Here is a 12,493-nt window from a genome sequence, read left to right on the forward strand (position 1 = left end):
CATGCTAGCTGTCCCAAAACAATTTTCTTAATCGTCGAAAAAAATAATCACGGCTTGGAAAAACTCTGGACGCGAAATTGAACAAGTAATGTAATGAAGGCCCTAAAATAATCATCCCATATCCAGCCATCCTCAAAGTCCTCAAGAAATCATACTCCGACGACTCTCCAACCAATGTCTGCATCAAAAAAAATTAGATCGAATCAAGTTCAACATAAACAAATAGAAAAAAAAACAGAAAATGGGTATACATATTTTTCCCCTTATTTCAGGGTACCAATGGAAGATTAGAAATACATACACAACATTTTTAATTTGTGATCAATACTAGAAGGTACAATATAAATGATTTCCACAAAGAGTAGAATGTTTTTTGCAAAATCTGTATAACTATGAGGTTCACCAAAATATGATACACCAATAGGTCAAAACTGACCACACTATAAATGTATAACTATCAACGTTTCCTTGTCACCAATCAAATAACCTGAATCCCTTGTACAAATTTAAAATGCAAATTACAAATAATTTCTTCGGCTAAAATCCAGTTCCTGTACAAGTGACTTAGTCACCAATACTAGAAGATACATTATAAACGATACACACAAACAAGAGTGAAGATTCTTGTTCCAGCAGAATCAGAACTCAATTCATCCAAACAATGAAACATAATGCAATCAAGCGGCACACCAAAGAATCAAGAAAACAATCACAAAAACACGACAAGCATTAAAAAGATGATCAATACCGACACACTACACGACGCTCCAAAGGCAAAATAGCTTCAAATAACTTACCCACGAAAGAGAAGAAGATATCTGGTTCAAGAATTTTAGGGTCGAATCGCAATCAATAAGTTCACAGGAATTTAAGCTAATTAACAAATAAAACCTGTCAATTTTGTTCACATATTCTCCAAACAGAGAAGAATTTCAACCGAAAAACATGAGAAATTACCTCGATTATCAGTAATTAGAAGCCGTCCAAATGCACAAGGATAAAAAAGAGATTGTCATCGAAGAAATGATGATCGGCAATTGAGATGAGATGCAAGCTTTGGTGAATTTCGAACGAGACAGATGGAGTTGGGGAATCGAGATGGGTCATGGTAATTGCCGATTCGAGAAAAGAGCGTAGAGGATGTTGGGCTTCTGACAATTTGGGTTGGGTCATAACACGGGCGGGTCAGATAATTCTTAATGGAATGCGGGTCAAAGATCCGTCACGCGAAAATAACCAATGAAACGATTGCACACAAGTGTTTGCCTTTTAAAGCTCCCAAACGAAGCTTATTTAGGGTTCTTGTTCCAATTGATAATCAAGCCTCTATTCTTCTTGCCATTCACAATTCCAGTTTATTACCAAAAGAAAATTCGGATACAAAGGTAGTACAGACCAAAAAAATCATCTCCGCTTATATTTTTTTAAAAATTCTTTTCGTTTCTCTTTATTTATTTGTACTTTATTTTCTGTTTGTTTTTGCGGTTTACCTCGACTGCTGAAATCGATGGCAATTTAATGGGATATGGTGCAGTGGACTTTGAATGTGCTGAAAATTCCTTATGTTCATCTCGTGGTTCCAAATTATTGATGTTCCCCTATGGTGATGTGCCGATTGTTGAATTTGTCACTCTTCTATTCCGGAAAAGATTTTTGAATTTCCGTATTTCTTTCGAACTTTTGTTAATCAATGAAATCTTTTATAGCTGAGGCTGAGATAAGTGAAAATTCTGAAATTGATAGACTATGCCGAATTACTTTGAGGAAACATATTGATTTCTCTTTCTTCTGGCATTAATATTTCTAGTATTTTATGAAAAAGTGACATATTTTCATATGCGTTGAGCCTTCAACTGAGTGCAAGGTGGTGAATATCATCCAAATTTTTTATTGTGCTGGCTGGGACATGATGCTTCGAATTTTCCTAAGTCGCTCTTCAGCTTATTGCCTGGTGACAGTAAATTTAGAAGTAAGATGAATTGAATAACTTCTGGTGTTTTAACAGATGCAAGTTTTGTTTCTTGATTTGAACGCGAGCACCTCAATCAGTACATACGTCTTGAGCGGCTCTTGGCCGCTACTATTTTGAGAGAAGAAAGATGAAATCTTGTTTAAGTCTAATAAACCTTTCCCTCTATCTGTAGTTATTATGGTTTTTATGGTTATAAATTTATTTAGAACAAAGTTCTCGGTCCACTTTCTCTAAGCCTACTGGCTATTGATGCATATTATCCATGTCACAATAATTGGTTTTGTGTATTTAATATCTAAATCCACATAGGTTTTGCTTTCACATGCAACACATTTTTGAAATTGTGATTTTTGGAGCATTTATCAAAACCTATTCAGTATGAGGAAAATATAAATTTCAAGTCTGTAGAGTTTTAATAATTCAAGGCCTTTCGGATCTAGTACTCCCTGTTAATTACTTGGAATGTGAGGTTATCATATCCATTTCCTTATGATGTTAATTTGTTTTAACTAATCATATCTGGTTATGATTCAGTTGAAGTGGTCACCATGGTCTCGGAATTGATAAATGCCAACCCTACTGTTTATGAGAAAAAGGAACGTCGAGCTCGAATCCCACCAGTTGATCTGGATGAATACGCTGTTGAACCGATTGACCAACAAGAAATATTTGATATCCTTTTAGTTGATGTAGATTTAATTCTTTGGCTCGCTGAGCTTTGTTCTAGTATCGATTTGTTTTAAGAATTTGATTTTGAGGGAGCTTTCGGCTGCTGGTAGGGTGTCAAGTTTTTTAGCCATCTCATAAATATTAAGACAACTCTTGCCTAGTACTTGGTGCCTAAAGCACTTCTTGATAGACCCATGCATGTTTCACACTCGAGCTTTCTGTTGTGACCATCTAAAGAGCTGCTAGTATTGATGATCAATGTGTACAAGTTTGTAGTTTAATTCTATGTGAATCAAGTGCTCATAGATTGAGTATTACCATCTGAACTGGTTTGCTTTTTCAAGACACATGTCGATTTTCAGAAATTTTTTTAATGAAATTATGTTCCGCGAAGATCCTGTTGGTGAGAAAAGGGATTATTTTCCTCCCCAATTCACTAATGTGAGTTGATAAACTTTTTAGTAAATGTTGAACAGCACAATATGAAATGAGATTGTTCTGTGTCATGGTGTGGAAATTTTGTACTTAATGCTCACACATCATATTAGAGACATAAAAGATCCAGAGCACCCTTATACTTTGGAGGAGTTGAAGGTTGTAACAGAAGATTCAATTGAGGTGGATGACAAGCAGAGCTACTTAAGGTAGAAATTCATTTTTTGTTCTGTGTTTTTGCTTTGGTATTGCTATTCTTTTTCAATCTCATTAAAAAGGGGTTTTCTTCAGGGTCACATTTACTCCAACGGTCGAGAACTGCAGCATGACCTCGGTAATTGGATTATGCTTGCGGGTTAAACTCATGCGATGTTTGCCGCCTCGATACAAAGTAAGCGTCCATAATTCATGATTTGGTCCTTATTGATGAATGAGTGGGTGCACAATCATTATTTGTATTTCGCGATGCCAGTCATATGTCGGTTTATGTTTGTAGAAATTGATGTCAAACTTAACTTTGCACATGCAGTTAGATACATGAAGAAGGAATTTACCCAATAAGATACTTGAATCATTACACTATTTTCAAGAATCCTTGTTCTTAAATTTTGAGGCTGCTTCTTAAATCATTTTGATTTGATATGGGATTTAATTGGGAGCAGCACTCCATTCTTTGCTGCAAAGCTTATGTATGACCAGATGTCTTTACAAGCTTCATTGCATGTCTTTAATTTCTACTGAAAGATGTTGCTGTTCTGGCATGTTAAAAAACATTTTACTTTTAGGTTAGCTGTGTATTGTGCCATTCTCAGGTTATCTATTAGTCAATGACTCAATTTGTTTCTGGCTGTTCCTTTATTTAAAATTTTTCCAGGATAGCTTTTTCCTTTTTCTTGGGGAGGGTATATTAGAATCCTTTTGTCCCATGATGCAAGATTATTGAAACCCAGGATAGCCAAAATGTTCCCTGTTTTTGTTAATAGTTGTTGAGCATTTTTATTGAAATAAAACTTATACTGAGCATTTTCTGTTTTTCCTTGATTGTTTTTCTGACATGTAGCAAGAAATGCATGTGCTGCCTTAAAACATGTTTCAATGACCATAATTTCTGTTTTTTCTTAAAGCGTGCGATAGTTGAATTTTAAGACATTATTTGCCGTTTCAGTTTCCTTTTCTAGTTGGTATTATTTCACCCAAGTTGTATCAGAACAGGAAAATTGTTAGGCTGGTTCTCTGGATTTCAACAATAACAGTAAAGAAAAGAGATGGAGCGATAATGAAAGATTGTATTAATTAAAATAATTCGGAAGAACAAAGAACTCCCAGATTTTGGAATCTGTAACCCCCTAGCCAAGCTAGTAGTACAATGAAAAATATTTGATAACTAACTGTTCAATGCCCTCGTCATTCTCACTCTTATATTCCCCCCTTTCCACGTGCTAACTAAATGGGCTTTTTATGTCATCTTGAATATACAAATTTGACATTGGGCTTTGGGTGATCCTCCAAGGCCCTAACAATGCCCTCTCCCTTCAAATTAGCCTTGTCCTCAAGGCTAAAGTGAGGGAACTGAGGTGCCATTTCTTCTGCATTCTCCCATGTTGCTTCCTCTGTATCTTTATCTTTCCAGGCAATGAGCACTTCCAGTCTGTCCCCATCCTCTTGATCCTAGTGGATAACACCTTGTGGGGTTCAAACCCCATAATGAAATCTGCGTCCAATCCTCTTGGAATCTCTTGTAGAACATGTCCAGCCCCGACTGCCCGTTAATCAAAGACACATGGAAGTATGCCATACTACCCACCTTTGCCATTACTTTGAAAGAGCCATAATACCGGGGAGCGAGTTTCTGATACACCCTCTTACACAACGATTGCTGCCTATGAGGTCTTAGCTTCAGAAATACCAAGTCACCTACTTGAAATGTAACATTTTTCCTTCGAGCATTGTCATATTCGGTCATACTGTTTTGAGCCCGCTGGAGATTATATCTGAGGTGCCGTAAAACCTCATCGCGATCACTCAGTTTCAGCCCCACTGCTGCCACCTTCGTCTCCCCAAGTACAAAATGTGTTAACACCGGGGGTTGCCTGCCATACACAGCCATAAAGGGTGTCATCCCGGCCGAGATATGGTAGGTAGTATTATACCAATATTCTGCCCAATGAACCCACAGAGCCCATTCTTTGGGTTCAGATGAGAAGCATCTTAAGTACGTCTCAAGGCACCTATTCAACACTTCCGTTTGCCCATCCGATTCCGGGTGGTACGCCGAACTCATAGCCAACTTTGTCCCATACAGTCTGAACAATTCAGTCCAAAAAGAGCACATGAAAATCGGATCTCGATCACTCACAATTGACCGAGGGACTCCATGCAAACGAACGATTTCCTTGATAAAATGTTCTGTCACTCCTTTAGCATTGAAGGGATGTTTGAGCAGTATGAAGTGACTGTATTTTGACAACCTATCAACCACCACCATTATCACATCAAAGACCCTCGATTTTGGCAACCCTACGATGAAATCCGTGGACACATCCTCCCACACTGATTCCGGAATGGGAAGGGGCTGTAGCAACCCCGAAGGTTTCGTGGCTTGGTATTTTTTTCTCTGGCATATATCACATTCTGCTACCATTTTAAGGACATCCGCCTTCATGCCCACCCAATAAAAGTTTCGAGCTACTCATTTTAGTGTACGTAACCCACCGGAATGGCCCCCCGATGGGGTAGTATGACATTCACCCAGTATCTTCTGAACCCAATTAGACCCCTTTGGTAGCACCAGCCTTCCCTTGTGTAGCAAGTTACCATTGACCACGGTGTAGGGTCCCATGGGTTCGTTTTCCGACCCCACTCTCCTGATCACTTGTTGTAATACGGGATCATTAAGCACTGCCTGTCGCAGCCCATCAAACTCCACCCAAAGTGGCATGGACACACTGCATAACTCCGTTGTCCCTTCTCTTCTCGATAATGCATCTGCTGCCCCGTTGTTCACACCCGCCTTGTACTTAATCTCAAACTCATAGCCCATCAATTTGGCCAACCAATGTTGTTGGTTGGGTGTGGTGATCCTTTGTTGAAGCAAGGATCGTAATGACTTGTGGTCGGTCATAACCACGAACTTGCGACCTAACAAATAGGGCCGCCAATGTTGAATAGCTAAAACCAGCGCCATCATTTCTTTTTCATACGTGGATTTGGCCAAGGCTCTTTCTGCCAAAGCTTTACTGTAAAATGCCAAAGGTTTCCCATCCTGAGATAGAACAGCCCCAATGCCTTTCCCTGATGCATCACATTCAATAACAAAGTCTTTCTCAAAGTTTGGCAGTTGTAAGACTGGAGCGGTACTAAGCACTGCTTTTAACTCTTCAAAAGCTTGTTCCGCCTCTTCATTCCACCCGAAATTATTCTTTTTAAGCAATTCTGTTAATGGTTTAGCAATCTTCCCATAGTTCTTGATGAATTTGCGGTAGTACCCTGTTAAGCCCAAAAACCCTCGCACCCCCTTCACATGCAGATGTCGTGGCCAAGTGCGGATACTCTCGACCTTCCGTGGATCAACAGCCACTCCCATGGCAGAAATGAGATGGCCCAGGTACTCCACTTCTTGAAGCCCAAAGCCACACTTTTTCTTGTTCAACAGAAGCTTCTCCTCCAACATCACATTCAACACCATTTCAAGATGGATTAAATGTTCGTCCCACCCCTTGCTGTAGATCAATATATCATCGAAAAAAACTAGTACAAACTTCCTCAAATAAGGCTGCAACACCTCGTTCATAGTGGCCTGGAAAGTCGAGGGGGCGTTTTTCAACCCGAAGGGCATTACGAGGAATTCATAATGCCCCATATGAGTGTGAAACGCTGTCTTTGGTACATCAGCCGGTTGCACCCTGATTTGATGGTAACCTGACCGTAAATCCAACTTCGAAAAATACGCATCCCCGTGCAATTCATCCATTAGTTCATCAATCATTGGTATGGGAAATTTGTCGGGAATGGTGATATCATTCAACGCCCGGTAATCCACACAAAACATCCAGCTCCCATCTTTCTTTTTGACGAGGATTACTGGGCTGGAATAAGGACTCTGGCTCGGCTGCATCACTCCGGCTGCGAGCATCTCTGCCACCAACCTTTCGATTTCATCTTTCTGGCAATGTGCGTACCTGTAAGGTCGCACCTGAATGGGCCCACAACCTTCCTTAATTCGGATGTTATGGTTTTGGTTCTTCTCCGGTGGTAAGTGTAACGACCCACTGTATCAAGACTAGTCTTTTCAGCGTGCTTATGTCCTCACTCACACGCACCCTGAGAAACTTCCCAGGGGGTCACCCATCCTATAATTTCCCCAAGTCAAGCACGCTTAACTTTGGAGTTCTTATGTGATGAGCTCCCGAAAAGAAGATGCACCTTCGTGATATGAGCAGTACATATGAAACCTTTTAAGCCCTCCTCAACTATGTAGTCCCATACCTACACAGTCTCAGAATCCCCTCTCATTCCGGCACGGGATCGGTTCATTCATGTCTCCCTCCGCCTAGAAGCCTACCAGGAGCCGCTCATTGTCCGTGCAACCTCTTGGCACCGGCGATCACTCCCTGCCTCTTCAGCCCCGGGCGTCACATGCCCACCAGCTTCCGCTTGGTTCGTCCCCGAACCATACCGTACTAAGAGAGGTCGGCTCTGATACCATTTGTAACGACCCACTGTATCAAGACTAGTCTTTTCAGCGTGCTTATGTCCTCACTCACACGCACCCTGAGAAACTTCCCAGGGGGTCACCCATCCTATAATTTCCCCAAGTCAAGCACGCTTAACTTTGGAGTTCTTATGTGATGAGCTCCCGAAAAGAAGATGCACCTTCGTGATATGAGCAGTACATATGAAACCTTTTAAGCCCTCCTCAACTATGTAGTCCCATACCTACACAGTCTCAGAATCCCCTCTCATTCCGGCACGGGATCGGTTCATTCATGTCTCCCTCCGCCTAGAAGCCTACCAGGAGCCGCTCATTGTCCGTGCAACCTCTTGGCACCGGCGATCACTCCCTGCCTCTTCAGCCTCGGGCGTCACAGTAAGCCCTTAGGTGGGTCAAACACCTTTGCATACTGATGTAATAGATTTTGAATCACCACTGGCTGTTCCTTCCCAGACTCAGCAGCCTCTTTGATGTGCATAGAGTATAAGGCGGCACAAAACGCAACATCAGTGGTCTTAACAATGGAGCGAAGAGATACCACATATCGTTGAAGAGTCGGACCCCCTTGCAATATCACCTCCTGTCATTCTTGCATAAACTTCATCCTCATCTTTCCCCAATCTACCATAACTTCCCCCAAAGTTCTGAGCCAATCGATCCCAAGAATCACATCAACGCCCCCTAACTCGAATAAATACCCTACAACTGTTAAGTTGCATGCTTCAAGATCCACCCCCAACTGAGGACAAACCCCTTGACAAGCTACGCGGCCCCCGTCACCCAATAAAACCCCGAAACGCACTGAATCGTCAATGGGAAGTCCCAATTTCTCAATCAATTTTCTTGAGACAAAATTGTGGCTAGCACCACTGTCGACCATCACCACCACCCCTTCATTGGCTACCCTTCCTCGTAACTTCATCGTCTGTGGATGGGAGAATTCACCTACTGAAAACAGTGGTAATTCCAGGGTGCCATACACTTTGCTAGGTTCTGCTTCCCTCTCACTTGCCGCAACCCCCATCAGCTGCTGCTCCTCATCCAACTCGATCTCCTCTTCATCTTCAGCCAAGAGTGTCACGCGCAGGGCTTTGTGAGCACACTTATGGAGAGGATGAAACCGTTCGCCACATCTGAAGCACAACCGCTTTTCTCGACAATGCACATATTCTTGATGCGAAACAATTTTACCGTCACGTTGTTTGAGATTGTCGCCTTTGCTAACACTGCCACGGTCACCAAACGCGCTCCCACCTCCCATCGAAGACTGTCGAGAAACATTCTGAGAACATTGGGGCTGGGTCCCAGGCCCAAATTGGGATTAAAGGTACTGCTGGACTTGGGCATGTCTTTGTCCCACGAATGAGAAGGGCCTGAAGGCCCACTCCACGACTCCCCACTTCTGTTCCATCGGGAGCCCATTGTCGGAGACCGGAACGATGGTTACCCACATACCCAAACACCTCTTCTTCAATGGCCCTAGCCAAATCCATCGCCCTCAAGATGGTGCGAGGCTCGTGGATGCCAATCCAGCGATTGATTTCCTCACGCAAGCTCGACAGAAAATATCCTAGGCATTGAGCCTCTGGAAGATCACCTACCTGAGCCAGTAATATCTCAAACTGTTCAATGTAAGCATCAACCGGCTGGGTATCCTGTTTGAGTGAGGAAAGTAAAACAAAAGGGTTCACCGTTTTTCTCCCTCCATATTGGCGAATCAATTCTTCCGAAAATCTGTCCCAAGTGAGGTTCGGGATCTTCTGGCGAAGCCACTGGAACCAGTGATATGCTGGCCCTTCCATGTGAATAAGAGCCAGCTTGAGGCGATTATGCAACGGCGTATCATGCAGCTCAAAATATAATTTCGCCCGGCCGAGCCAAGCCCGAGGATCGATCCCTTCGAATCCTGGAATGTCCACCTTCCGCAACGCCATACGCATTTCATAATCCACAAATCCCTTGGTTTCACCACAAGAGCCACGAGCTTCCTCCTCGTGCACCCCTCCATCGTCCTCTCCCGTTTTCTGTTGTTTCTCAGGGATGAAGGAGACGTCGCGATCCTCTGTGGTCTTCTCAAACACCCACTGCTCCAATCGGGTATGTGAGTCGGCCATTTTCGCTTGTGATTCTGCGATCATGGTCACCGCCTTAGTAAGTGTACTAATACTCTTCTATATGTCGATCACCGATTTCTCAAGAACTTCAATTCGAGCCTCTGAGCAAGTAATGGCCATCTCTTCAAGGGCAGGTCGGACCAATTGTTAGGCTGGTTCTCTGGATTTCAACAATAACAGTAAAGAAAAGAGATTGAGCGATAATGAAAGATTGTATTAACTAAAATAATTCGGAAGAACAAAGAACTCCCAGATTTTGGAATCTGTAAACCCGTAGCCAAGCTAGTAGTACAATGGAAAATATTTGATAACTAACTGCCCAATGCCCTCGTCATTCTCACTCTTATATTCCCCCCTTTCCACGTGCTAACTAAATGGGCTTTTTATGTCTTCTTGTATATACAAATTTGACATTGGGTTTTGGGTGATCCTCCAAGGCCCTAACAAAAAAGGAAGAGATTTTCACACAGCTTGCTCATACTGCTAGTCTCCACTTGAGGAATTTTCTCTTCTAAAACATGGTTTAAAATTTTCAGCAACTAAAAAACCCTGTGGCGGTTTCTTCTTTATTCATGTTAACAATGACGAACGGGCTTTGTTGGCACGAGTGTATGTATAGATTGATTGAAGTTAGTTATGACATGGAAAGTTATTTGATTCTCTTGACAATGATAATGCTGGAAGTTTGCAACCGATTTTAATGCTATTTACTTTTCCAATTAAACACTTGTAGAAAATGTGTTTTTTAACTTTGGTAATTTCAACCCTCTACACTTGTGATTATTGTTTGCTGCACTCAATAGTCAATTCATCATGATCTCTAAAACTAATGGCAGTGTCACTTTACTATGTTTCGTAGGTGGACATCAGAGTAGCACCTGGTACTCATGCCACAGAAGCTGCAGGTCGCTCTCTCTCTAACTCCATTCGAGTGTGTGTGTGTGTATGTGTTTGTTTGTTTGTTTTTTTTTTTGGTTTTGTTTGGGGTGGAGCTTTGTCTGGGGCCACACCTAGAGAACTTCGTCTCCATGTTTAAAATCATTGGATCTTTTGGGTCCCACTACTTATTTGAGCATCTAAAAGTGCACATTTTTCCACACTAACATGGGGATTGCTTCTCATATGCATAGAAAATCTTGGGGTTAGCTGGAGGAGCATTGTGTAATTCTTTGAAAATTCAATATTGGACACCATTATGCAGCCTTTCATGATAAGCTTTTAACTTTTAAACCAGTACCCAATTAGAATTTATTAAATATTCTGATGTAGCTTCAGTATACATGTATTGCCTGCTGGTTTCGTCTTTCTTCGCTTAAAGGTGTAAATCTATTGGCCAACATCTTTGGCTTAAGTTGTAGTGCAGTTATTATTCAAATAAAATAGATTAAGCACCAATAATTTGATGCTTGCCATTTTTCAATTCTTGGTATATTTATCCAACCGTCAGTTGTAGTGCAGTTATTATTCAAATAAAATAGATAAAGAACGTGTTGTTGCAGCTTTGGGAAATCCCCACGTCATTGGAACGGTTGAGAAATGTCTGGCACCATCTTATGAATATAGACGAATTTTTGCAACGCTGCATGATTCATGTTTTCTTAGTCATGAAAAGGTTGTTTCATATTTATGTACAAAATGAACTCTTGGATTGCTATTTGTTAATTCATGTCTAGTTTGGTCGGTGGTGAAAACCCGATTTTGTCAACAGACTACACATCAATCTTATTTGTTTCACAAGTGAATGAAAGAATGCACCATGAGATTTTTTGATAGTATACATGATAGTAGGATGCGCTATGCATTTCACATCTGATAATCGTCGTATCAACATAACACCCGAGATGCTGCACAAAGGGTACACAGATTTAGACGAGCAAAATATGGTTTTTGGAAAACTTTCTATGTAAACTAAAAAAAATACACGATAGCCCTTAAGGGCATGTTCAACGGGCGAGAAAGACATGCGAGGAAATGCGTCTTTTTCGTCCGTTTTGATTCCTCACCCCTCCAAAGGTTGAGGATCTCACACGTGCGAGGATGTGGTGTGCTCTGCACGGAGTTTTCTGTCATGTGGTGGTTTTGTCATGCGGTGAGCCATCACCAAACGGTCAGAAAAATCTGATCGTTTCAAGTTTTTCTTAAAAAAAACAAAAAAAAAATTTGAAAAGTTTTTTTAAAAAAAAACAAAAAAGAAAATTGAATGGCTGGATGATTTGGTCGTTGAAGATTAACGGTTAGATCAATCCTAACTTGAACTTTTTTAAAAAAAATATTAAAAAAAAAGATAAAAATTATGAAAAAGTACAAATAGTGATATTTTCAAAAGTCAACGATTTTTCTAAAAATATGCATTAATACACTTAAAAAATTCGCAATTTCTTGCACTTGAATTTCAAAACCTCAATATTTTTAACTTTCATTTCATTTTCAGTCTAATTTCGAAAAAAAATAGATTCATGAAAAAATAATGATTTCAATACTCTTCACCAAATACTTCTCAATTCATCGACGAGCAAATATTGAGTTTTATGTTCAACCAAACTCGATTCTCCCAAAATCCCCTTGAAGTCTCGCCTCCTAGTTTTGAAACCA

The 12,493-nt window shown here is 40.9% G+C and overlaps 1 protein-coding gene across 4 annotated transcripts; it reads left to right on the top strand.

Moving 5' to 3' along the window:
• Positions 1-1,237: 1,237 nt before the first annotated feature.
• Positions 1,238-11,676, top strand: LOC140864900 (protein AE7-like). Of its 4 annotated transcripts, XM_073269308.1 has the most exons (7): positions 1,270-1,385; positions 1,535-1,603; positions 2,507-2,644; positions 3,180-3,285; positions 3,368-3,467; positions 10,761-10,806; positions 11,401-11,676. In XM_073269308.1, the coding sequence occupies exons 2-7, from the start codon at positions 1,591-1,593 to the stop codon at positions 11,538-11,540; spliced, it is 543 nt and encodes a 180-aa protein (XP_073125409.1). In that variant the 5' UTR covers positions 1,270-1,385; positions 1,535-1,590; the 3' UTR covers positions 11,541-11,676. The 4 variants fall into 4 exon arrangements, with proteins under 4 accessions (XP_073125410.1, XP_073125409.1, XP_073125411.1 ...); XM_073269309.1 differs by lacking the exon at positions 1,535-1,603 and having other exon boundaries at positions 1,238-1,385; XM_073269310.1 differs by lacking the exons at positions 1,270-1,385; positions 1,535-1,603 and adding an exon at positions 1,610-1,969.
• The last annotated feature ends 817 nt before the right edge of the window (positions 11,677-12,493 follow it).

The sequence above is a fragment of the Henckelia pumila genome, chromosome 4 (genome assembly GCF_033568475.1).
Source record: "Henckelia pumila isolate YLH828 chromosome 4, ASM3356847v2, whole genome shotgun sequence".
NCBI classification, from domain to species: domain Eukaryota; kingdom Viridiplantae; phylum Streptophyta; class Magnoliopsida; order Lamiales; family Gesneriaceae; genus Henckelia; species Henckelia pumila.

Excerpts from the sequence above, each read along its gene's own strand:
- LOC140864900 (XM_073269308.1), top strand. Across the intron at positions 3,286-3,367 it reads GACAAGCAGAGCTACTTAAG|GGTCACATTTACTCCAACGG; the intron begins GTAGAAATTCAT and ends GGTTTTCTTCAG. Across the intron at positions 3,468-10,760 it reads GTTTGCCGCCTCGATACAAA|GTGGACATCAGAGTAGCACC; the intron begins GTAAGCGTCCAT and ends TATGTTTCGTAG.